General features: G+C 44.6%; 1 protein-coding gene across 6 annotated transcripts in view; it reads right to left on the reverse strand.

The window, feature by feature from the left end:
* Positions 1-26,766, reverse strand: part of ATP7B (ATPase copper transporting beta) — a 74,255-nt gene that overhangs the window by 38,365 nt on the left and 9,124 nt on the right. Inside the window, exon 1 of one of the 6 annotated variants that reach the window (XM_059892220.1) lies at positions 10,874-11,498. The exons of 3 other annotated variants lie outside the window; for them this stretch is intronic. In XM_059892220.1, the coding sequence (XP_059748203.1) occupies positions 10,874-11,110 (237 nt within the window). In that variant the 5' untranslated portion in view covers positions 11,111-11,498. Of the gene's footprint in view, positions 1-1,360; positions 4,840-10,873; positions 11,499-26,766 lie in introns of those variants that run through there. 2 more of the 6 variants (XM_002691794.7, XM_059892221.1) reach the window with 2 other exon arrangements.

The following is a 26,766-nucleotide window of genomic DNA, read 5'->3' on the forward strand; positions in this document are numbered from 1 at the left end:
TTGAGCATCACTTTACTCGCGTTTGAGATGAGTGCAATTGTGTGGTAGTTTGAGCATTCTTTGGCATTGCCTTTCTTTGGGACTGGAATGAAAATTGACCTTTTCTAGTCCTGTGGCCACTGATGAGTACATACTGAGTGCAGCACTTTCACAGCATCATCTTTCAGGATTTGAAATAGCTCAACTGGAATTCCATCACCTCCACTAGCTTTGTTTGTAGTGATGCTTCCTAAGGCCCACTTGACTTCATATTCCAGGATGTCTGGCTCTAGGTGAGTGTGAGTGGTCACACCATTGTGATTATCTGCATCGTGAACATCTTTTTTGTACAGTTCTTCTGTGTATTCTTGCCACGTCTTCTTAATATCTTCTGCTTCTGTTAGGTCCATAGCATTTCTGTCCTTTATTGAGCCCATCTTTTCATGAAATGTTCCCTTGGTATCTCTAATATTCTTGAAGCAATCTCTAGTCTTTCCCATTCCATTGTTTTCCTCTATTTCTTTGCATTGATCACTGAGGAAGGCTTTCTTATCTCTTCTTGCTATTCTTTGGAACTCTGCATTCAAATGGGTATATCTTTCCTTTTCTCCTTTGCTTTTTGCTTCTCTTCTTTTCACTGCTATTTGTAAGGCCTCCTCAGACAGCCTTTTTTTTTTTTTTTGCATTTCTTTATCAGTACTGCTTCAGACATTTGGGCATAGGATTTTATATATGGTACCTGATTATAAAAAAAAAAGTATATGTCACTAGGCACCTATACAACCCTGCTCATCTTCAGTTGAATCTCCATTATGTGGACTGATTTTCTATGTCCCCGTGTATAAAATGCAGATCTTTTCAACTTCAGCTTTTGAGCAGCTTAACAAGATGAAAATTTAAATAACTTTTGAAAGAGATTATGAATGTTTATTTGTATATCCACAGAGGAAATCATAAGCTAAATTGGGATTAATAATTACAAGGAATTGTTTTTTTTTTAAATATTTTTAAATAGAGAAAAGGGAATAATTTATGAGTGTGCGCTAAGTTGCTTCAGTGTTGGATCCTCTGCGATGCCATGGACTATAGCCTGACAGGCTCTTCTGTCCGTGGGATTCTCCAGGCAAGAATACTGGAGTGGGTTGCCATGCCCTCCTCCAGGGGATTTTCCCAACCCAGGGATCGAACCTGAGTCTCTTATGTCTCCTGGGTTGGCAGGAGGGTTCTTCACTGTTAGAATCTAGTGTTTCGGATATCCGTTACTACATGACAAACTGAACCTAGTGGCTTATGATGACCGCTCACAGTTTTAGAATCTAGTGTTTTGGATATCCGTTACTACATGACAAACTGAACCTAGTGGCTTATGATAACCGCTCACAGTTTTTTAGTTCAGATAGGTTTGGCAAGAAATGCTCATCTCTGCTCCATAGAGCATCATCTCAGGTGACCTGGATGGGGCTTGGAACTATCTTTCAAGAAGACAGTGCATTCATGACATAGCTGGCAAGTTGATGCTGGCTGCTGTTGGTAGGGACCTTGGTTCTCTTTCACGTAGCCTCTCTCCATGGCTAGGCTGGGCACCTCACAATTGAGGTTTTCTGGGTTCTGAGAGTGAGTGTCACAATAGTAAGCATTCCTAGAGAACAAGCACTTACCAAGCCTCTGCCTGCATCACACTTGTTAATCCACCATTGGCCAAAGCCAGTCACAAGGCCAAGCTCAGTCAATATAGGAGAGAATTACATAAGGGTTTACATACAAGTTTACATACGTGAGTCTGAGTGAACTCCGGGAGTTGGTGATGGACAGGGAGGCCTAGAGTGCTGTGATTCATGGGGTCACAGAGTCGGACACGACTGAGCGACTGAACTGAACTGACTGAACTTACATACAAGGAGGTGGAGTTCACTGGGAAGGCCACCAAAATAAGTCCATCACAGCATGCTAGTGCGACTGAGAGGGAAAAAGAATACTACACACAGAGATGTTTATATATGTATGGAGTTATCTCTACAAGAATGTGCTGGCACTGAGTTTGTGGACTGGGCAGCTGAAGGGGTCAGGTAGCTGGGGTCAGGCGTAGGAAGAAAGAGTTACTTTACCCTGTGCAACTTACTGTACAATGTATAACATTACTGGATTCTAAAAAAATTGATTTAACAATTAAAATAATGTGAGCATAAAGGAGATCCAGAGCAGTGGCTTGATTGTAACTGCTGCTGCTGCTAAGTCGCTAAACTGGTATGAATCAAATCCTCATTTAACTGAATCAAAACCTCATTTAACTGAAAAAAGATGCAGCAAATACTACAAAGATATTCACTTTAAAACAGTATTTTAGTAAAGCAGAAATCACCTCCTTATAATAAGACACAACTCTCAACCAGTCCGTTGGAAAAACAAATCCCTAATGGTTTACTACCCAATTTCTTTGTCTTGGTCCTAGGTCGATCTACAACTCACCAAACCCAAGCCACAAAGCTGGCTCTTAATCCCTGGATTATTGATCCTATTAATATGTTCCTCCTAAAGGAGTTTGCAGAAGTGTTGGAAGCCATTTGTTTGTAGCAAACAATTCTCAGAGGTCTCCCTTTTAAACACGCAGTCTTCTAAAGACAAGCAGTTATGGAAGACAAGATTTTGCAAATAACACAACTTTGTGAAACACCAGTGTACCTGTTGGTTTAGGGGCAACCTCACAACAGCTGTCAGGTGTTTGGATCATTTCTAAGTGAACACACAGACTGTATGTACTTTTAATTCCGTTCTTCGATGAAGACAATCTCTAGGGTGGGGGAAAACTCATCTACAGAGTTCAAACAAACACGTCTAGGTTGAAGGGTTCATCAGAAGCAACAGACATTGGAAAGTGGACACAGGGAACAGGTTGTGTCCAGGAAGAACCAGGTGGAACTTCCAATGTTTGCATCCCACTCAATCACAGACTCCTTGAGAATAAACACTGGGGACTTCTTCTGCAGGTCCAACACCAGGTTACCAGCTTTTGAATTTTCAATAAACTATCAGTACAATAGGCATCAGGATGAGAAGGGCCTGGAAATACCCGGGAAGAGGGTAATTACACAGAGAAGAATCCAAAAGTGAATTTCCATTCTTTGCTACCTGTCTAGGCGCCTAGGTCCCATGGAATTTGCTGAGAGTACCAGGACTTTTCAAAGAAAGGCAGGGAAAGGAATATAAACAGTTTATTCACTAAGATGGAGACAGGAAAGGAAAATAAGATCTTTGGATATACCATTCTAATATGAAGAAATTGGAAATGGGTGTGGCATGTTTTAAGCAAAGTGTTCAAAGCCAGACTGAAACTGCAGAGCCCAGAAATGACACACCCTGTTAAAAACGGCTGTGATCACAAATCAAAGGGCAAATACTATTACATGCACAAGGAAAGGACCACTAACCACTTCTGAGATCTCTTAATTACACCTGGTTCTCCAGCATCCTTAAGTAGGATACCACTTGCCAACATATCTTGAGACTTCTTTCACTCCGAAAGCTGTAGAACACCCTTAACAACTTATGAAGCAAAAATATTATTACATGCCTGCAACTTATCCAGTATATAACCTCCACCCATACAACTCTATACACCTGAACTTTCATGGAACTGAAAATACAGAAAGGTCCTGATTTTTTCCATACATACACAGGCCCAATAGGTAGCAAATAGTTAATGAGTCTCAGTGTTACTTTATGAGGATGGCATTTTATATTCCTAACGCGCAAGATAATTCTGTAAGGAGATACTCTTATCAACATTTTACTGCTGAAACAGACTCAGAGGTTTATCCAACATCACAAATAACAGAGCCGGGATTTAAATCCAGCTCAAAGTCCAACAGGCTTTCTATTTTTTAAAGAAATCTTAAGGTTACTTTTTTCTTTTTCGCCATGTTAATTACAGGAAAAAATTACAATGCTGAAGAGCAAAATGAAAACAAAAGCAGCCATACTACTACAGGGGAGGAGAATTTGCCACCCTAAAACACATCTCTTCGGCATATTGTTTCAAGCTAGTTATTTTCGGGGTAATAGCCGACACTGAAAGAGCTCTGAAAACCAAGTAAGAATTCCCTTTTTGTAAGAAACACTTATATTTGTACGGGAAATCTCCCTCTGTCCCCAGAAGAGAAGGCTGATCAAATCTCTAGAAACTCAATTGATCAATGGAGAAGGAAGTGGTATAAATGTGTACCGTGATCACCCTTGTTTCCTTGTTTTTCCTGGTAACTTGCCCTGGCTCTCCTACTCTCAACACCTCTGCCTTTGTTTGAGGATGGTATTTGAGGTGAGGGCTTCGTTCATTTCAGTGAGTTACTTTTTCCTGGTCTCTCCCATGTATTCATGTTATTAAAATTTTGTTTGACTTCCTCCCATCAATCTGTCTCAGATCAATTTCATTCTTGGATGAGCCAGAAGAACGAGGAGGCTAGAGGAAAATTTCTTCCTCCCTGACACTACCTGTCAGGTAACAGTAGACTCCGTCGAGGTGAATGAACACAGTATGGAGGTGAGGCTGTGGCTGAGATCACTGGATGGCCTGGGCCTAAGCCTAAGCAGATAGACACTAAGGCCTGCAACCCTTAGTATCTGCTTTATTCTTATCTGAGAATTCTTTAGGCATCACAGATTCACAGTGGAAGGAGGGTCAGGAGAGACTGACTCAAGAAAAGATCCCACCACAACCACTCCAGCTCTGGGGGATGGTGATAGACAGAGAAGACTGGCAGGCTCCAGTCCATGGGGTCGCAAAGGGTTGGACACGACTGAGTGACTCAACAACAACAAACCACTCCAGGTGTCAAGTCTCTAAAACCCCCACTGAGAAAGAATCAATGTCCCCAGTGAAACCAGTATGTAAAAAAAAAAAAAGTGGGTGGTGGGGTGGGGTAGGGGAATTCCCTGGTGGTCCATTGGTTAAGAATCCAGGCTTCCAACATGGGGGCCATGGGTTCAATCCCTGGTTGGGGAAACTAGGATTTCGCATATAACATGGTAGAGCCAAAAAAAAAAAAAACTGTATGTACATAAATTTAGACAAATACATACTTAGGTATTAACACATAAAATTGAGGTTACCTATGGGTGAGTTATGACACTCTGATCTTTTTACTGTCTGTACATATTTCTAATTTTTAAAACTTAAATTAAAAAAAAAAGGTCCTACTTTTATACTAGAAAACAAATGTGGTTTTTCAGTTTCTTTAAGGCAAAGAAGAAAGTCTTGCTAAACCATACTAATATAAGCAATGATAATATTATCATTGTGATAAAGATGACAGCAATGATGAACAGATGACATGTTTCAACATGGCTTTATCCTCTAAGCTTGCTTCCCTGGTGGCTCAGACTGTAAAGACTCTGCTTACAGAGCAGGAGACCCTGGTTCAGTCCCTGGATTGGGAAGATCCCCTGGAGAACGGAATGGCAACCCACTCCAGTATTCTTGCCTGGAGAATCCATGGTCAGAGGAGGGTTACAGTCAGGTGGGGTCGCAAAGAGTCAGACACAACTAATCCTTTATCCTCTAAGGAACATGTTCACTCCATATGTTTAAATATCAGCCCTTCCCACGTGTTGTGAATTTTTTGAAGGGCTTGAACTCTGGGAGTTGGTGATGGACAGGAAGGCCTGGGGTGCTGCGATTCATGGGGTCGCAAAGAGTCGGACACGACTGAGCGACTGAACTGAACTGAACTGACAGCCTCAGGTAGGAGATTCGTCCTCATCTGAGCAAATCCAAGCCTCAGTTTTCTTAGCTGTGAAAGGAGGTAACAATAATATCCACTCCGGTTCTGCAAGGAGGTCTGAAAGCTAAGGACTGAAAGCTAAGGGAATGTAAAAGGCTAACATCATAATTGATTGAAAATGACTATGAAGACAAACAAGGCCTCATTGGATCTTCAAAAGCAGTCCAGGGAAGTAGGCAGGGAACTCATTATTCTCCACCATTTTACTGATAAGAACTAATCATTAAAACTCATGTACACATTCCCCCATTCCCACTCCAATCCCTTCAAACTGTCCTTTAACGCTATTTCACAAAGGTTCAGAAAGAGCTCCCAGTGAGAATTATTTACATTTTATCTACTGATAAAACAAACTCTGGGCATTTTACTTCAAACACCGCAGAGGTCAGTGTGCCTGGGCTGTGTGAGCTCCAGCCTGACCTCTGGCCTTAGGGCCACAGCCAGCCCTGGGGCTGACAGTGCACTTTCTGGGAAAATCCACACCAATGACCGTTTACTGTCAGTTTCTTTCTGTTGATCACGATGAGGAAAAAACTTTAACCCTTACTGAGAAACTGGGTGCACTATATATCTCACGGTGGTTTTGATTTGCATTTCTCGGAGGACCAGTGATGTTGGTCACCTTTACATGCATCTGCTGCTATTTGTATGCCTTTGCAACAGTGTCTGTTAGAATGGTTATCATCAAAAAGGCAAGCGATAACACATGCTAGTGAAGATGTGGAGAAATAGGGAGCCCTTGTACACTGTTGGTAGGAATGCAAATTGTTAGCAATTATGATGGAAAACAGTATGGAAGTTCCTTCACGAATGGATCTTGAAAGCATTATTCTAAATCAGAGAGAGACAAATACTGTATGACCTCACTCATATGCAGAACCTAGAGCAAAAAGAAAAAAAATCAGAAAAAGAGGTCAGGTTTGTGGTTACTAGAGGCAGAGAGCTGGGGGGAGGAGGAATTGGATGAAGGTGGTCAAAAGATACAAACTATTAGTTGTAAGATAAGTCCCAGGAATGCAATGTACAGCAGAATAGCTGTAGTTAACAGGGCTTCCCTGGTGGCTCAGACGGAAAAGAAAGGCTAACACTTCTGTATAGTACCTACAAAAGTTACTATGAGGGTAAATCCTGAGTTCTCATCACACACAAAAAATCCGCCCCCCCCTTTTTTTTTTAAATAGAGATGATGGATGTCACTAAACTTACTGTGGGTGTTTTTGTCACAATACAAGTCAAATCATTATGCTGTACACCTTAAACTTATACACAGCACTGTACATCAATTATGTCTCAATAAAACCGAAAGAAAAAAGAATGAGGAGGGAAAATAATAATAAAACACAAAAGTAAATAAGCTGTCACTTTTCACCCAACAGGCTGGCAAAAAATTTTTAAGTTTGACGATACAGTAAGAAAGAGAATAGGTAAAAAGAATTCTCAACTACTGGTGGTAGAAAAATAAATGTATGCAACCTTTTTGAGAGGAATTAAGCACTATTTGTCAAAATATTAAGTGCCCCTGTCCCAGTACTTCTGCGAATTTCATCATATAGACCCATAGGGCCATGAAAATGTCCATTTCTATACTCCATACTGAAAGGTGGCAACCATCTAAATATTCTTCTGTAGAGAACAGTTTATAAAGTGTCAATCCAAAAGAATTTTATGCAGTTTTTTTTTTTAAGGTGAATTTACATGTATTGCCATGTAAATCTATCCATGATAGATTAAAGGGGAAAAAAGTTGTAAAACTGTATAAGAGCATATACTATATTCTATTTTTCTAGAGAGGAAGAAAACCACACTCTTATACTTTGTTATTGATGTTTATATCCTTTAGATACTAATTTTAGGAAAAAATTAAGAAAATACAACGAAAAGTTCCCTAGAAAAGTGCATACCACTGTACCACTGCTAACGATGATTCCATGACAATTTGTTAGTGACTTCTTTAAGTGACTGGATCACCCACTTCATCTATTTTTTTTCCCTTTATTTAGCTGGGATACACCTGTGCCAGCTGGGTCGTCTTGGTTTCCTGTAAGCAAGAAAAACAAAACAAAAAACCAGCCTGACCACCTCTCACCCAGCACAGAATCCTGTATGTTGGGACGTCCCTGGTAGTCCTGTGGTTAAGGCTTCACCTTCCAGTGAGGGGAGTGCAGATTCAATCCCTAATCGGGGAGCTAAAATCTCACATGACTTGTGACCAAAAAACCCAAAATATAAAACTGAAGCAATATTGTAACAAATTCAACAAAGACTTTAAAAAAAAATCCTTAAAAACAAAAAGAATTCTGTAGGTTGCTTTCTAAAATGGTCAGGCCCACAACCCAACACCCTCATCACAGTCGTCAACCAGTTCAGTGTTTCCAACATCACTACTTCCTCCTGCCACAGAAATCCACTTCCGGTTCGTATATTCATTCATTCAAGAGTTCACTCCCCGTAAACTAATACACTGTCAGATATGGAAGAGAAAGACGAGCAACACAGCGGACAAGCTTGGCCACAGGCAAGGAGTAAGGAGGCTGGGCGGGCAGTTCTGAGTGCAAAGGGAAATTCCCACCACCCTCCAACTGGAATGAGGGCCAGGAGCCTGTACTTTCCACAGCTCCTCAATGGGGTTCTCAGGGGCAGGAGCCTGTTTCTTTGCAGGCCACTGTCCCGGGCCTGAGAGGAAACAAAGACCCGGGGAGGCCTGCGGACACAGGGCTAGCACAGCCAGGCCAGGGCGCCGAGACCGCCTTCTCCTTCTTGGTGCGCATGCTCCTGGAGGGGTGGGTGTGTGTGTAGGGGGGTACGCACTCGAGAACCTCACCTCACACATTCTGCTCACCCCAGCAAGAGGAGGCGCTAACATCTGTGGGGGCAGGGGTGGCCCCTCCAGGCTGAGTTCTGACCAGTTATGCCTTTGCAAAACACAGAAGAAACCGAGGGCTTGCTCAACAACATGCTTTCGTTTTACACTGTACAGAACGTACTCTATCTACATTTTACAAGAGACGTAAAAAGTACACAAATCCACTAACTACAAACACAATTTTGAAATGTTTTCTTCAGAGCAGCTACCTGCATCTTTTGTGAACCATGAGCTGCCCGAATGGTAACTTTTTGTTCACTCTGTTAGAGCTCTTCAATACTCAGAAGAAGATAGGGTTTTCAAACTCTATCTCACCCAGCACGTTAATACTTCCCTGTCCCAACAAAAAAGCAAGGGGCCTGTCCTCAGACAGACCTGGGATTCAACCCTTCAGGCGGATTATCTAACCTCTTGCTCTCAGCTTTCTGTTAAAAGAGGACGACGATGACATGAGGTGACAAGTCCCTTCCAGTACACCAGGTACTGAATAAGTTATCTCAAGTAGATCCAGAGCTTGATTTATGACAGACTTTGAGTCAATACACTGTTAACAGCGAACGAGTACTCAACTGTAATTGACGTTTACTTTGGTTTTTAATCATCATAAACCACCTACTACAAATTTCCCCCATTTGGGGATAGTTAATTCAAATTATATTATGTATAAATATGTCCCATGGATAGAGGATCCTGGCGGGCTAGAGTCCAAGGGGTCACAAAAGAGTCAGGCATGACTTAGCAACTAAACAACAACAAATATACATGTTTTTATATATATATATATATATATATCTGTATTTCCACAAAATATTAAGTATAAAAAATACAAGGTATGTAATGCTTTTGTACACATACACAAACTCACATATGTTCATATGTGTAGCGGCAAAATGGCTGAAGCATACAGCTGCTTTCAAGTCTTTATGGTTTTCTACATTCCGCTGCTTCATGTTAAATTTGCTGTGCATAATAAACAGGTGTTAACTTTTATAATTAGAGCTTCAGGAAAAAAAAAAAAAAAGAGCTGCAACTGTGCTCAGACACATTAACTGGCCAACACAGTTCCACTGGACGTTCCAAGTGCACCAAACACATCTCCAGAGTTAGGAATCCCACTGAAGATCATTTTGGTAGAGACAATACCATTGTGAGTGTATATAGTCCTCAACAAGGTGCTTTCACAACCCAGGGAGGCAAGACTTCTCATCCCAGGAATCTGGAGCTGGAGAAGTCCAAGCTCACCTGCCAGATCCCACAGCCCAGTAAGGGTGCAGACCCACACCTGACTCTCACAGCCACAGCCTCCAGCCTGGCCCTCCTGAAGGGCTCCCTGGTCAGGTTCTGGTTGTTTTCCCAGTCATATGAGGTTAGAAGTGGCCATCAAAAATCATTAGACTATTTCCCATTCAAATTCCTCAGACATAGGTTGAATTTTGTCAAGTAGTAGTCTGAACACTTTAAAGAAAAGCTCTTAAACATTTTACAAAAAAAAAATTATATTTTCCTGTCTTACAACATTCAACTAGAAATATGAAAGTTGACTGTGTACTGCATAAATGGACGTTCATAAATCTTCAATGTACACAAATCTCTTTCATTTCAAAAATCTCAACTTACAATATCTCCTTTAGTTTTACAGACTTTTTAAACAACACCAGAAGAAACAAAGATAACTCCTAAAGGAGCAAAAGACATATGAAACCTTCCCTTTATGTCTACGTAGTAGTATTTTTTTCCCATCTACTCATAGCAATGAAAAGAACCCCACACAGACCACCTGTACCACCTGGAAATACCACTGAGGCACCATTTTTACAAAACATTAGTTACACCGCCCTGATTTTGAATGTGACCTGACGTTTGGGTTAACAAACCTTTCATTTAAGAGCAGGTTCACCTGGCAGCAACATTTTCAAAATGCTTATTCGGTTGAAACGTGAAGATTAACACAAGAATGTACACGTGTTAAAAATAAATAAAAACAGAAAGATTCATTTTTGTCTGATTTGCATTTTGAGAAACCTGTTCACCACAGAGGCTTAAAAAATATCCTGAAAGTAAGAAGCAACAAAACCCAAGATTTATCCACTGTGGACTTAATCTCTGGAAAGTTCCCCTGGGCTCCTGGCTCACTCCATACCCCAGAGCCACTCCACTGGCCCCTCTGATGTAAGACAAGCAGGAAACCTCCATCTATAACCTGGAACTTTTATAAGAAGCCCTCCTGGCTTGTCAGCCCTTCTACAACACCACTCACCTGCTTGGAACTGATCTCTTCCGATCCATTCAAAACCTTCTGTGAAAATTCTCCTTCCTCTGACGGGGGAGGGCATTCCTCCTCTGAAATCACGGGCCTGCTGGAGCCCCCGGTCCCAGGGCTCCTCTTGAAGGACCACTGTTTGTGGACAGATAGCAGGGTCACCTGTGGGTCACCCAGAGTCGCCAGGGAGGATGGCTCGGGGTTCCCGGGCGTCTGGTCCCCAGCTCTCTCCATCGCCGCGTTCACGCCTTTACCTCGCAGTTCACCTTCTCTGGGCTATTTGATCGTGTCACAAGAAAATGCTCCAAAAGCGTCCTCCTAACCAGCAGAGGGGAGGCACCTGCTGTGTCAAGTCGGGCAGGTTCCCCTCTGCCCCTGGGCCAGCCCAGGAGCGGCTGCCAGCCACGCCTCGGGGAACTCGGGCAGGCTGCACACCACTGTATGTATATGTGCTCTTGTTTAAATACCCCACTCAACACAATTGGCATCCTCTTACTCATCACATTGCACACGGCCCCATGCGCGCCCAGGGCTGCGTGTAGGGAGGCCCAGTGCCGGGAGTGATCTCCCTACACCCAGCCGTTTCCTCTTGGCCCCGTGAGCCCCCCGGCCCTCCCTCCTCTGGCCAGCCCCCCCCCCCCCCCCCCCCCCCGGTGTGTTCCTTTGTAGTATGTCTGAGCCTGTTTCTGTTTGGTTCTGTTCTGTTCACCGTGTATGGTTTGGTAGGTTCTTATTACCAAACTCAGAGCGCTTTCTTGGAATAACTTCAGCTGCCTCTTCCACCACTCAAGGGTGCAGCTCGCTAGGGGAGAAAAGTATTTTCCAGGCCACATGACTTGCATTTTCAAGAAGGTGTAAGAGAATTCTGTTCTTCCTGCAGCTTTGTCCTCCCTGGGACCAACAGCTTGGTTTCTGGACTAACTGACTGCAGGAACTCACCGGGAACAGGGCTCATCCGTATTTTATATGGGGCAGAACAGTCGGGAACTAAGACACAATTCAGACGTCTCAGGCTACGCGCCGTTCCTCAGGAGGATTAAGAGAAAGAAAGACATACGGGACAGTGGGGTAATCTGGGTGGCCTCCAGCCCTGTTGGGCGGCCCTGCTTCCCTTCCCACCCCTCACCCCCCACTCCCCCCGCCCAGAGACAGGAAGGAGGCAACCTCATTCCCCATGGGAGGAACAGCTCCACCAGCCACTAATCCTGGCAACACCTCCTGCAGCAAGTACGTGTGGAGTGTCCACGCTGAGGATGGATTCAAGTTAGTTTGGTAAAATTCTGGGTCCTGGCTTAATCCACTCCTTCTGCTGTATGTGCCCTCAAGAGGAAGAGGGCGTCACAGGGGCCGGCATCCCATGAGGGCATTTGGAAACACAACCCCATCGGCTCAAGGTCACTGAGGACTCTGCCTCTTTATGGGTTGCCTACAATCACCCCTCCTCCCCCGTTAAAACCGCCATCACTGCCCCAGGAACTCTAGACCGAGATTCTTCCTCTGTTTCTGCTCTCGTTTAGTCCTCTGAGAAACTACTTGTTTGCTTCCATTTCTGAAACATGCTCAAGGCGGTCGATTCCCAGCTGTGTCTGGGTTGGCTTCTTATCTCCCATGTGCTCGAAAAAGCATCCAACTTGACCTCCAAGAAATGCCATTTAAATCAGAGCGCCAACGAGGAAGGCAGACAAGGGCCTCGGGCCCCAAAGCCACGCAGGAGTCTGTGCAGATGAGCCTGGTGGGTCTGTGATCGCTCAAATCCTGCTTCCTTACCTGTGGCTTCTGTGTTTCCGGATAGGATCTGTCAGGAGCCATATATGCCTGCCCACCCCTTCACATTTCTTCTACTGGGCACTGTAAATGGATTTCCATCTATCTCTTTGAGCACCAGATTTTAAAAGTTTTTTTTTTTTTTTTTACCATTTTGGGTGGAAATTCTCCCCAAAGGTCATTTATCTTTCTGTTATTTTTTTTTTCAAATATGAGTTATTACTCATAGTTTAACTTGAACTTTTCCTTGGTGATATGGGACCATGATCTGCTTCTGTGCTGTAGCTATGAATGGTTGTCAGCCTTGTATGTCCCAAGTGCTTCTGAATAGTCCATCCTGTTAGCACCATGAGCTATGGGAAATCTGAAATACTTTACTGTAAAATCATTTTCCTTCTCCTAAATGGTCACTCAGACCTAGAACACGGCCAGAAAAAAGAGGCTCGGCCAGATTGGGCTGCAAAGGTAGCAAGTTTAGACTTTGTCCTGTGGACGGTGGAGAACACCAGCTTTGAAGCAAAGGACTAACACGGTTACATTTTGAGATTTAGAAACAGTCTGGGCAGGCCTGAGAACTCAGAGGTAGGGGCAGGGATTACAGGGTTACAAGGAGCAGAGAAAATGAATAGCAGAGTGGGATTAACAGCAGAGGAGGCCCTCGGGCTCCATCATCAAGAGATCACAGCAGGTGACACAAGAGGGGACCTGATGACACCATTTCCAGTTTGGCAGAGAGGAGGGGGAACTAGGCGGGGCGGGGGAGGGCAATTCTGGGGATGGGAATGGTTGGATTCACCCTCATTCCCAGAGATTCTAAGGGACCGGTGAAACTGCAGGGACACGAGCCATGCTCCCAGCCCAGAGAATCAAATCCAAAATCCTCTTTCTGGTACCTTCCTCCTTCCTCACACCTGAGCCCTTGATCCACCCCCCTCCCTATCTAATCCTCCTTATCCTTTAAGTCCTGCCTCTCAGGGGAGTTGTCTCTGCCCAGCCTGGGGCTCTCCCTTATCTGAGTTCCAGTATCACTGAAGCCAACACCACAGACCTGGCAGGTATTACTGGGGAACCAGTCTGCTCCCAAAACTGAAATTGCTCTCAGCTAAATCAGTACTTAGCCAAGCATGCACTCAACACCAGGAAACATGTAAGCTCCTGGAAGGCAAGGTCCTCACGTCTCATCTGCCCACAGATGTAAGGAGGTGGTGAACAAACATCAGATGTTAAATAAATACTGAGCTGGACTGCGTGCTGCAGTCCTTGGGGTCGCAAAGAATCAGACCTGACTGAGCGACTGAACTGAACTGAGCTGGACTACAGACAGATGGGAATGCGCTCTGTGCCTGGACTGTCATTGTGTTTTTTGTTCCCCTCGTCACGATACAAGGGCAAACTCCATTCAGTTCAGTTCAGTTCAGTCGTTCAGTCGTGTCCGACTCTTTGCGACCCCATGGACTGAAGCATGCCAGGCCTCCCTGTCCATGACTCAGAGTCATGTCCATCGAGTCGGTGATGCCATCCAACCGTCTCATCCTCTGTCGTCCCCTTCTCCCGCCTTCACTCTATTAGCATTCTCCTTCAAACTCCTGCCTACTCCATCTAGAATCACTGGCCTTCACGTGTCTCCCTGCACTAAAATATTTTTAGCCTCCCGCCTGTACAAATTTTATCAGCAACTTTACAAAATAAAATGCATCCTGTAACATGGAAACATACACATTACCATAGTAAAAGAGATAGCCAATGGGAATTTGTTGTATGACTCAGGGAACTCAAACTGGGGCTCTGTAACAACCTAGAGGGGTGGAATGGGTTGGGAGGTTCAAGAGGGAGGGGACGTAGGTCTACCTATGGCTGATTTTTTCCTGTGGTCACGTATGGATGTGAGAGTTGGACTGTGAAGAAAGCTGAGCGCCGAAGAATTGATGCTTTTGAACTGTGGTATTGGAGAAGACTCTTGAGAGTCCCTCGGACTGCAAGGAGATCCAACCAGTCCATCCTAAAGGAGATCAGTCCTGGTGTTCATTGGAAGAAATGATGCTAAAGCTGAAACTCCAATACTTTGGCCACCTCATGCGAAGAGTTGACTCACTGGAAAAGACTGGGAGGGATTGGGGGCAGGAGGAGAAGGGGACAACAGAGGATGAGATGGCTGGATGGCATCACCGACTCGATGGACATGAGTTTGAGTGAACTCCGGGAGATGGTGATGGACAGGGAGGCCTGGCGTGCTGTGATTCATGGGGTTGCAAAGAGGTGGACGCGACTGAGCGACTGAGAGTCTTCCCTGGTGGCTCAGATGGTAAAGCGTCTGCCTGCAATGTGGGAGACCCGGGTTCCATCCCTGGGTTGGGAAGATCTCCTGGAGAAGGAAACAGCAACCCACTCCAGTACTGACTGAACTGAACTGATGGCTGATTCATGTAGATGTGTGGCAGAAACCAACACAATATTGTAAAGCAATTACCCTTCAATTAAAAATAAATATAGTTATATTCAAGAATGCATCTTTTTTCTATATAAAAAGGAAAACCCCTTGGTGTCCAAACAAGCCTATTTTTATGAGAGGCCTGGACCCACAGGCAGATGGGCGGCTCGTGTTTCCCTGATCCTCTGGGACAAAGGACCCCGCTTGGAGGAGGTGCATCTGGCTCACCTATTTCAGCCCTCATCAAGATTACCAGCTCCACCCAGGGGAGGTTTCTCAGAAAGAACCCTGGGCCAGTCCTCCCAAGGCTGGCAGAGGAGCCGGGATCCCATGACGGGACAGGACAGAACCTGACACTAAGCTGCACACTGGGAATCAGTGGCCTGGAAGTTTCCCATACACGGCAGAGGCCGAACAGGAACATAGGAAGGTGAGTCGGCACCGCACATTTATGTGCTTCATGCAAAGGAAGACAGAGACACTTTCTGCCCTCGGGAGTTTATTAGCAAGTTAGGAGAGAAGACCAGAGCAGACGGCACTCAAGTAGAAAGAAACACTCCGACTTGAGCTGCTGGGGGTGCCTAAGGAGTACTTGCAAAGGGTGAGGTGTCGGCTCCTCACCCCCCCACTCCCGGGGAACTGGCCATTCCCAGACTGAAACAGCACTGCGTGACTTTTATACTAGCTTATGTGCAAGACTTCCCAGGGAGTTCTTCGTGCTAAAGAACCTGCCTGCCAATACAGGAGATGCAGGTTCGATCCCTGGGTCAGGAAGATCCCCTGGAGGAGAGCATGGCAACCCACTCCAGTATTCTTGCCTGGAGAATCCCATGGACAGAGGAGCCTGGTGGTCTACGGACAGAAGAGTCTATGGGGTCCCAAAGAGTCAGACATGACTGAAGGGACTTAGCACATGAGCAGGATATGAAACGAAACCCACAACACACCACCTCAAAGCTCACTGGAGAGAGTGCTCTTCAACAAAACTGCATGTGGCTGAACAGCCCAGAGTGAAAAAAAATCACAGTAGTTCTATAAAGAGACTGGATGGAGCCCAAAAGAGAAACACTGAGATGATATCAAAGAGCCAAAGCCAACCTTTCAACTCCACAGTTAGTCACATGTACCTTCAACTTGCTTGGCTGCCCTCCTTATCTGGGGCCAACGCTGCTCACCTCTAAGGTCCCACTGACTCCAGGTCTGTCTCCTTGGAGCTGAACAAGGATGAGATACAACACACCAGGCTGCCTGGCCATGCTCTGATTCCTGACCACTAACCTGGAGAAGCCTTGGTGCCCCCAGCAGTCCAGCTCCATCTCCCTGATCTTCCCCCTCCTCTCTCTCCTCCCTGCTTCTTCTCAGACCTCCATCCCACCCCGCACCCTCCACCCCCAAGGATAAGCCCACTCCTGCTTCACAAAACAAAGGATCAGAAAAGAACTTGCAAACATCTCAACCACCCACCCACCTGATTAGAGCCTTCCCTCCAGTCAATGCTAAAGGAAATCAACCCTGAATATTCATTGGAAAGACTGATGCTGAAGCCAATCCTTTGGCCACTTGATGCAAAGAGTTGACTCTTTGGAAAAGACCTTGATGCTGGGAAAGATTGGGGCAGGAGCAGAAGGGGACGACAGAGGATGAGATGGTTGGATAGCATCACCAACTCAATGGAAATCAGTTTGAGCAAACTCAGGGAGACAGTGAAGAACAGGGAAGCCTGGTGTGCTGCAGTCCATGGGGTTGCAAAGAGCCGGACACAACTGAGCGACCAAACAACAAGTCTTCTCACTGTCCCCAAGGTTAGTCACCAGGTACCCACAGCTCCTGGTTTTCCTCCTACCCATTGGCGACTCCTCTGCAGAGTTCTTCCTAAGAGACTAGTCCTCAAACCTCTGAGGGCTGGAGTGGCTCCAAGCTCAGACCTTGGATCCCTTCCCTGTCTATACTACTTGGTGATTTCATTTAGCACAGTAGAAATACCACCTGTAGCCAGTAACTCCCAAACTACACACGTATGGACCTAAAAGCTTAACCAGTTTCTCCTGTTGGATATTTCATATGCACTCAAACATTAACTTGTCTAAAACTAAGCTGTCTAAACAGAAAAAAATGTCACCTGCCATTCCAGTTCAACAGGAATCAAGCCATCAGCCACTGCAGTTGCAAAGCCTCCCAAGAGAGCATACTAACGGGAATTCAGAATGGAGAAAAACAGGAAACATTCCGTGCTTTGGTCCTGAGCTAGTTAAGCTGCATATCTAGGGGAAAATTTCAATGACTCCCTGTGTGCTAAGTCTCTTCAGCCATGTCCGGTTCTTTGTGATCCCATGGACTATAGCCCTCCAGGCTCCTCTGTCCATGGGATTCTCCAAGCAAGAACACTGGGGTGAGTTGCCATGCCCTCCCCTCCAGGGAATCTTCCTGGCCCAGGGATGGAACCCGCATCTCTTACATCTCCTGCACTGGCAGGCAGATTCTTTACCATTAGCGCCACCTGGGAATTCTAGATTCATGCACCATCTCAGACAAGGGAAAGCGCTAAAATCATTAACTTGAAAAGTCTGTTCTTTGTGATATGCCATGATCTTTCTATGTTTGATTATCCATTTGTTTGTTTTTCCCAGCAAAAAATTCATACATGTACCCTGGCTTCTCCCTTGCCTCTTTGGAACAGTGTCTCAGAGCAATCTAGAGACTGGCTCCTAGTCTACGGAATTCAATATGGTCCCTGAATAACGCTGAAATTTGCTGCTCTTGTGGGTCACATTTTTTTTCGTTCTCATGCCCCCTCCCTGCTTCTTCCAGTCCTTTCCACCTTAGTAAAAGGCAACTCTTCCTTCCACTCACCCAGGAAAAACAATCTTGGATTCATCCTTGCTGAGAATCATCTCTTCCTTTCAAACTCACATATCCTGTTGATTCTATCTCAAATACATCCAGCATCCAGCCACTTCTCAACACTCCCATGACAACACGGTCCAGGCCACTAGCACATCTCACCTGCATTATTAATATAATCGTAGGGACCTTCTTGGTCTCTCCTCTTACCTCCTGAAGTCTATTCGCAAAACAAACGCCAGAGGAATCTTCTTAAAGGGGACATCAGAGGATGCTATGTTACTTCAGTCATGTCCAACTCTTTGCGACACTGTAGCCCGCCAGACTCTTCTGTCCACGGGATTCTCCAGGCAAGAATAACAGAGTGGGTTGCCATTCTCTTGAGGTACCCCTAAAAGCCCTGCATGGGGTTTCCATGCATTTCCACGCATCCCACAAGAAAGGAGAAACCTAAAATCCTTATCGTCAGCCTATCCTCACACCCCTCTCCCCTCAGCCAAGACCAGAGTGGCTTGAGATGTGGCTGGTCCTGGAACAAAGCAAGGCCGGCTCCTGCCCAGGGCCTTTGTCCCTGACTGCTGCTGCCGGCTTACAAACGTGCTGTGCTGTGCTTAGTCGCGCAGTCGTGTCCGCCTCTTTGCAACCCCATGGACTATGGCCTGCCAGGCTTCTCTGTCCATGAGATTCTCCAGGGAAGAATACTGGAGTGGGTTGCCATGCCCTCCTCCAGGGGATGTTCCCGACCCAGGGATCGAACTCACATCTCCCACATTGCAGGCTGATTCTTTACCAGCTGAGCCACCAGGGAAGCCCAAGAATACTGGAGTGGGTAGCTTATCTCTTCTCTAGCGGATCTTCCCGACCCAGGAATTGAACCACGGTCTCCTGCACTGCAGGTGGATTCTTTACCAGCTCAGCTACCAGGGAAGCCCAACCCCAACAGTCTGCATCCAGATGACTCATGTCCTCACCTTCTAATGTCCCTGCTCAAAGGTCACCTTCTCAGGGGCTTCCCCAGTTCCCTTGGGAACAATTTCAAACATTCCCTCTTCCTATGGTCCTTTCCTACTTATTTTTCTCCAGAGGACTCAACTACTGCCTGATATAACAACATGTATTTTACTGACTTGTTTACTTGTCTCCCTAGTTAGGATATAAGTTTCACAAGGGTGGGAATTGTCTGTTTTATTCACTCAGCACTGTATTCCCAGCACAAAAACAGTGCGTCTATTTTAAAGTTTCTTAGTAACTATTTGTTGAATGAATTACAGAGAGTACTAAAAACAGCTTACTTTATTTGCTTGCTACCAAACACCGACTGCTAACTTTCAGACAGTCAACATTCAGAAAGTGCCCCATGCAAAGCTGGCTCTCTCTCTCACTCACACATTCCTTTTCCCTCCAAGCCAGCAGTCTAAGCTCATATGCTACTGTTAGAAAGAAATAACAAGTGCCCAATGCAGTCATTTGCCCCCGACTCCTGCAAATCAAGGCTTAATTGTAGCTTCAACCCCTCTCAAAAAGGTGACCTATAAAAGAGCCAATCTGAAATTTCCTAATCAAAATTAGTGAGGTCACCTGCAAGAAGGGGTTCCCTGCACAGGAACAGAGACAAAGAGATAGTGAAGTAAGAGAACTGATGTCCCTGCGGATGAAGCTGGGGGGAGAAGGGGAGGGTGGAATGAATGGGAGACTGGGACCAACAGATATATACGACCATGTGTAAAATAGGTAGGTAGTAGGAAGATGCCGTATAGCACAGGGAGCTCAGCTCGGTGCTCTGTGACAACCCAGAGCGGGTGGGCATGGGAGCTGGGAAGAAGGCTCAAGAGGGAAGGGATATATGTATACATATAGCTGATTCACACTGTTGTACAGCAGAAACTAATACAACATTTTAAAACAATTATACTCTAGTTGAAAAAAAAAAGACTTCTCATTTTAGAGCAAATATTCTTACAGTTAAAAGATCCCTGCCCCTCAAAAGATGTCCTGCTGCTGCTAAGTCACTTCAGTCGTGTCCAACTCTGTGCGACCCCATAGACGGCAGCCCACCAGGCTCCCCCGTCCCTGGGATTCTCCAGGCAAGAACACTGGAGTGGGTTGCCATTTCCTTCTCCAATACGTGAAAGTGAAGTCGCTCAGTCGTTTCTGACCCTCAGCAACCCCATGGACTGCAGCCTTCCAGGTTCCTCCATCCATGGGATTTTCCAGGCAAGAGTACTAGAGTGGGGTGCCATTGCTTTCTCAAAGATGTCCTAGCCCCAAATAATCTCCCCTTTTTTGTGCTGATACCTTCACTGCCCACCCGTCCACCTGTAAGAGCCTTCCATTTATTTGTCTGCTCCTTGGAGTGTGCTGCCAGTGCCGGGTGAGAGGCCGCCTAACCCTCGTGCTCCTGCTCAGCTGCAGCTGACTCTCTGCGACCCCATGGACTATAGTCGCGCCAGGCTCCTCTGTCCATGGGATTCTCCAGGCAAGAATACTGGAGTGGGTTGCCATTTCCTTCTCCAGGGGATCTTCCCAACCCAGGGATCACACCCGAGTGTCTTGTGTCTCCTGCATGGGCAGGTGGGTTCTTTACCACTGCACCGCCTAGGAAGCCCAGTGCCAAGCAAGATGGACTTTAAAGCAGAGACTGTTATCAGAAACAAAGGGACCTTTTATAATGATAAAAGTCAATCTGCCAGAAAGATAGAAAAGTCATAAACATATGCTCTCTGATAACAGAATACAAATACAGATGAACCAAGAACTGACAGAAATGGAAAGAAAGATAATTCAACAGTATCAGCTGGATACTTCAATTCCACTGTTAATAACAGACAAAAAAACTAGGCAGAAGGTCAAGCAGAAAATATGTGATACTGTTGTCTTATAATAAGACATACGTATTTGGTCTCCATTCCCTTTCTGGCACAGAGGTCCTAAAACTCTTGGAATTTCCAGAGTGCTAGAAAAAATGATAAAGGTGTCTTTTGTCACAGCTAGAGAAGTGACTTCTAAAAGACCCAAGGATAGGGGCTGGTGGCCAGGGGAACCAAGAGGTGATTCCAGGGTTCAAACATTTAGTCCCACCGAACACTCTGGGGAGGATAGAGTGTCTGGAGATCAAGTTCAACCACTGACAGCCAATGATTTAATCATTCATGCCTCCATAACAACCCCAGAGGACTGGTTTTCTAGACTTTCCAGGCTGATGACCACGTGAAGACTTGGGGAGAATGGCGTGACCAGAGACCATGGAAGCTCTGTGGCCCTTCCCATATAACTTGCCGAATGCATCTTTGTCTTCCTGCAGTTCCTGAGTTGTACCCTTTTGTAACACACCGCTAATCTAGTAGATAAATGTGTCTGAGCTGTGGGCCCCCTTAGCAAATGAAACCCAAAGAAGCACAGGTGACAACCTGGACTTGTGACTGGTGTCTGAAGCGGAAGGACAAAGGGGCCCGTCTTGCAGGACTGAGTCCTTAACCCATGGCAGCTGATGCTCTCTCCAGATACACACTATCACAAATGCATTAAATTGTAGGACACCCACTGGTGCCCGAGAATTGTTTGGTGTAGGAGGAAAAAAACACACACTGAAATTGGTATCAGACTCACAAGAGAGAAAATATGAACAACTAACATATCTACAGAACCCTCCTCCCAACAACTGTATAATATTCATTCTTTTCAGGTACACATGAGCGTTCTCTAGGCTTCACCACATGCTAGGCCATAAAACAAACCTCAGTTCACTTAAAATAACAGAAGCAACACAAAGTATGATCTCTGACAACAATGGAATCAGAAATCAGTAACAGAAAGAATTTGGGGACATTTACAAATACATGGAAATCAAACAACACACTCCGAAATAACCAAAGGGTCACAGAAGAAATCAACAGGAGTTTAGGAAATACTTTGAGATAAATGAAAATGAAGACACAACACACGATAAGACAAAACTTATGGGATGCAGGTAAGGCAGTGCTTAGAGAGAAACTTACAGCTGTGAATTTCTCCATTAAGAAAAAAGGATCTCAAATCAATAATCCAAATTTCTGCCTAAGATACTGGAAAAGAAAGACGAAACCTAAAGCAAGCAGAAGGGAGGTGTATCAGTGTCCTATGAGGTAACAGAATACCATACACTGAGTATTAGAAATTTAATCTCTCACAGCTCTTGAGGCTAGAAGTCAAGATTTTCCTTTTTGGGGACCCTGAAGAAGAATCTCTTCCACATCCCTCTCCTACCTCCTGGTGGATGCTGGCAAGCTTTAGCATTTCTTGGTTTATGGAAGCATCCCTCCAATCTGTCTCTGTAACCACATGGCCTCCTCTTCTCTGTGTGTTCACATGGTGTCCTTATACCAACATCAGTGACTGGACTCAGGGCCCGTTATAATGCAGTAAGGGGGCCTCCCTGGTGGCTCGGATGGTAAAGAATCTGCTTGCAATGCAGGAGACATGGGTTCGATCCCAGGTTGGGAAGATATCCTGGAAAAGGAAATGGAAACCCACTGCAGTAGTTTTGCCTGGAGAATCCCATAGATAGAGGAACCTGGAGGGCTACAGTCTATGAGAGTCATAAAGAGTCAGACACGACTGAGTGACTAAGCACACACACACATAATGCAGTAGCACCTCATTTTAATTTAACTGATTAGATCTGCAGAAGATCCTATTTCCACGTAATATCACATTCACAGGTACCAGGACTCAAGACTTCAACATATCTATTAGAGAACACAATTCAACACACTCAAAAGAAAATAAAAAAGATTAGAGTGGAATAGCAAAAGACAGAAGAGAGAAATAGAGGAAACTGTCAAAACCAAAAGCTGACTCTTTGAAAAGACCAACAAAATTGACAAACCTTTAGCTAGAATGATCTGTGAAAAAAAGGCAGAAGACGAAAATTATTAGAATTAGAAACGAAAGATGATTATTACTTATCTTACAGAAATAAAGATTTTAAAGGAGCACCAAGAAACAACTTTTTGTTGTTCAGTCACTAAGTTGTGTTCAACTCTTTGCAATCCCATGGACTGTGGCACATGAGGCTCCTCTGTCCTTCACTATCTCCCAGAGTTTGCTCAAACTCATGTCCATTGAGTCAGTGATGCTATGTAACCATCTCTCTGTTGTCCCCTTCTTTTGCCCTCAATCTTTCCCAGCATCAGGGTCTTTTCAAATGAGTCAGCTCTTTGCATCAGGTGGCCAAAGGATGGGAGCTTCAGCATCAGTCCTTCCAATGACTGGTTGGATCCCTTGCAGTCCAAGGGATTCTCAAGAGTCTTCTCCAACACCACAGTTCAAAAGCATCAATTCTTTGGCACTCAGCCTTCTTTGTGGTTCAACTCTCACAACCATACATAACTACTGGAAAAACCATTGACTATATCGTCGGCAAAGTGCTGTCTCTACTTTTCAATACACTGTCTAGGTTTGTCATAGCTTTCCTTCCAAGAAGCAAGCATCTTTTAATTTCATGGCTGCAGTCACCATCCACAGTGATTTTGGAGCCCAAGAAATGAAAATCTGTCACTGCTTCTACTTTTTCCCCTTGTACTTGCCATGGAGTGATAAGACCAGATGCCATGATCTTAGTCTTTTTAATACTGAGTTTCAAGCCAGCTTTTTCACCAAGAACAACTAACTATATACCAACAAATTATATACCTTAAATGAAACAGACAAATTTCTTAGAATACACAAACTACCAAAACTGACTCAAGAAATAGATACTCTGAACCGACCTGTAACAAGATACTCAATTAGTAATAATAAAAAATTTCCTCCAAAAGAAAGCTCAAGCTCAGACAGCTTCAACATTGAATTCTATCAAACATTTGTAAGAAGGGAGCACTTCTCAACTCATTCTGAGACCAGTATTACCCTGATATCAAAACCAGAAAAGACATGACAAGAAAACAAGAGAAACGAGAAAAACAATCTAGTATCTTTCATGAATATGGACACAAAATTCCTGTACGAAACAGTAGGTAACCAAATCCAGCAACACGTAAAAAAGGGCTACATGCCATGACCAAGTAGGATTTGTCCCAGGAATCCAAGTTTGGCTTAACATCCAAAAATGAATTAATGTAATACACCATTTGGAGCAGGAAATGGCAACCCGCTCCAGTATTCTTGCCTAGGAAGTTCCATGCACCAAGGAGCCTGGCGGGCTACAGTCCATGGGGTTGCATAGTCAGACACTACTTAGTGACCAAACAACAATACATCATATCAACAGAATAAAAAGTAAAAGACACATGGTTACCTCAATAGACACTGAGAAAACATCTGACCAAATCCAAAATCTTTTCATATAAAAACACTCGAGAAATTAGGAGGTGGAGGGAATTTCCTCAACCTGATAAAGAGTGTGAAAAACCCACAGCTAACATCCTATTTCATGGTGAAAGGCTGAAAGCTTTCCCCCTAAGATCAGGAAGAAGACAAAGACTCCAGCTATACAAAATGTTCACAATAGGAAAATCTATAGAGACAGAAAGTAGAGGTTACTCAGGCACAGGGGTCGTGGGAAGATTGTGGGGGGCGGGGGGCGGTGATAGCTAGCGTAGGCAGGATTTCTTTCTCAGGTGATGAAAATGTCCCCAAATTGATTGTGAAGATGTTTGCACATACCTGGGATTTTCATGGTATGTGAATCATATCTCAATCAAGCTTTTTTTTTTAATGTAGTAGAGAGACCATTAAAATAAGAATTAGAGAGGATATGCCTTTGACATTCATGGAAGCCCAAACAAAAAAGATTTTGGGAGCGTGATGAGGCAACAGAAGTGGACAGACTGCAAAAACCTACAAAGCTCACCAAGTCTTTCAAGGAGAATGGATAAAATGTGCTACCTTCCCAACAGCACACTGCACCGCTGTGGATCTTAGAAACACAGTGCTCCTCTGAGACGACCTAGCCCCAGAAAACTAAGCACACTTTAATATCATTTTCGCAAAGCTTAGAAACAACCAAAAAACTAAATAATATATAATTCAGGCATTCATATATGTGATAAGACACACACACCCCCCCCCCAAAAGTTGGGTTACAACAAGCACAAAATTGAGGCTGGTAGTTACCTCTGTAGTGGGTATTTCTCCGGGTGACACAAGAAGACAAGGAGGATACAGCTGAGTTCCCTCAATGCCAAGAAGCCATGACATTGATAATTCTCCTGTTCTTGGGTCAGGTGTTCTCTGGTTTATTATGCTTTATAACTATCTATGTATGTGTGCATGTTTATATATCAACGTCTTTTATATTCAATAAACTAATAATAATAAAGGGAAAGTGTTAAAGTGAGTGGAGGCGTGGAGACAAGCAAGTACAGAGGATTCTTCCTCAAAGGCTGAGGAAGAGGAGAGACAGAAGTAGTACAACAGCCAGCGGGAGACACGAGGCCAGGAGACTTCAGGGTGAAGGCAGATGGACGGCTTTATAAGGCTGAAGGAGAAAAGCCTGCAGAGAGAGGGAAAGACTAGAGGCGAAGAGAAGACAAAGCAAGACCCGATCAGGCCAACAAAGGCTCCAGAACCAGCAGAGAGGAAGGGAGATGGGAGGACCTTGAAAGGAAGGCGGGCTTCCTGAGACAAGGGATGGGCAGTGAAAACGGACTGGAGAGCTACACAAAATGTGGAGAGAAGGTGCAGAGAGACAGGCAGGAAGTCGAAGAAAATCACACGCGGTGGTGTCCATTTTCTCCAGGTAAGAAGTGAGGCCATTTGTTGAGAAGGGAAGACAGAGACTAAGCAGAGGGCTTGCTGCCGGTGGCGAAGGCTTGAAAGACTGACTCACAGGTTGACTAATGAGACGAAGGCATTTGCAGGCACCACCGAGATTAGAAACAAATTGTCAGGGGCAACGGCCACGCGGTTGCCTGAATTTCCGTGGCAATTCTGTGGCTCCGGTGAGGAGAAGAGAGGGCGGTTTGTATGCTGATGCTGGAGCAATAGGATGGAGGGACAAGAAAGTCCAGCATGCCAGTGAAAGAATTATTCAAATGAAACCAAGAGTCCGTTGGGACAGAGAAAGAGAGGCCAGAGACTCGATAATGGTAATAATAACAACAACAAACCCATTGATAGATAGCTTTTAAAATAGTTTTTAAAAAGTATATCTATAATGTTGGCACCACTGGGTTTAGAGGGGAAAAAAATGAAGAAGACATTGGGATAAAATACGACAAAGATGTTAAATGCCAATTCTCTTCGAATTGCAAGAAGGTATGTTTTAATTCTAAAAACCAACAGCTAGTGCAACAAAAGCAAACAAAGGAAGTTTACGAACAGACTTATGACAGTCATCCTGTTAAAAAAGAAACAACACACCCCTTAGGGAGTCACCTACGCTCAACCCCACATCAGCAAACAAGACATAATATGTAACCTAACTGCACCTTCAGTCTCTTCCGGGAACAGCATGACCTTCAACCAGTCACGTCTGCAACCAGCTGGGCAGCACTAGTCGAGTAATCTGCCTGACAGACCCCTGCTTTCCCCAATAGGAAGGCGACCTGACCTGAAACAATCGTCTCTTTGCTAGAATAACTTGCCCTGTCTCTCCTATGCCTATACATCCTCCACTTTGTACAGCTCCTTGGAGCCCCTTTCTTTCTGTGAAGATAGGAGGCTGACTGATTCGTGAATAATTAAATAAAGCCAATTAGATCTTTTTTGTAATTAATTTATTTGTTCGGCTGCACCGAGTTTTGGTTGCAGCACGTGAACTCCTATTTGCAGCATGTGGGGTCTAGTTCCCTGACAAGGGATGGAACCCGGGCCCTCTGTACTAGAAGCCCAGAATCTTAACCACTGGAACACCAGGGAATTCCCCACCAATTAGATC

This window comes from Bos taurus, chromosome 12 (assembly GCF_002263795.3).
Source record: "Bos taurus isolate L1 Dominette 01449 registration number 42190680 breed Hereford chromosome 12, ARS-UCD2.0, whole genome shotgun sequence".
Classification (NCBI taxonomy): Eukaryota; Metazoa; Chordata; class Mammalia; order Artiodactyla; family Bovidae; genus Bos; species Bos taurus.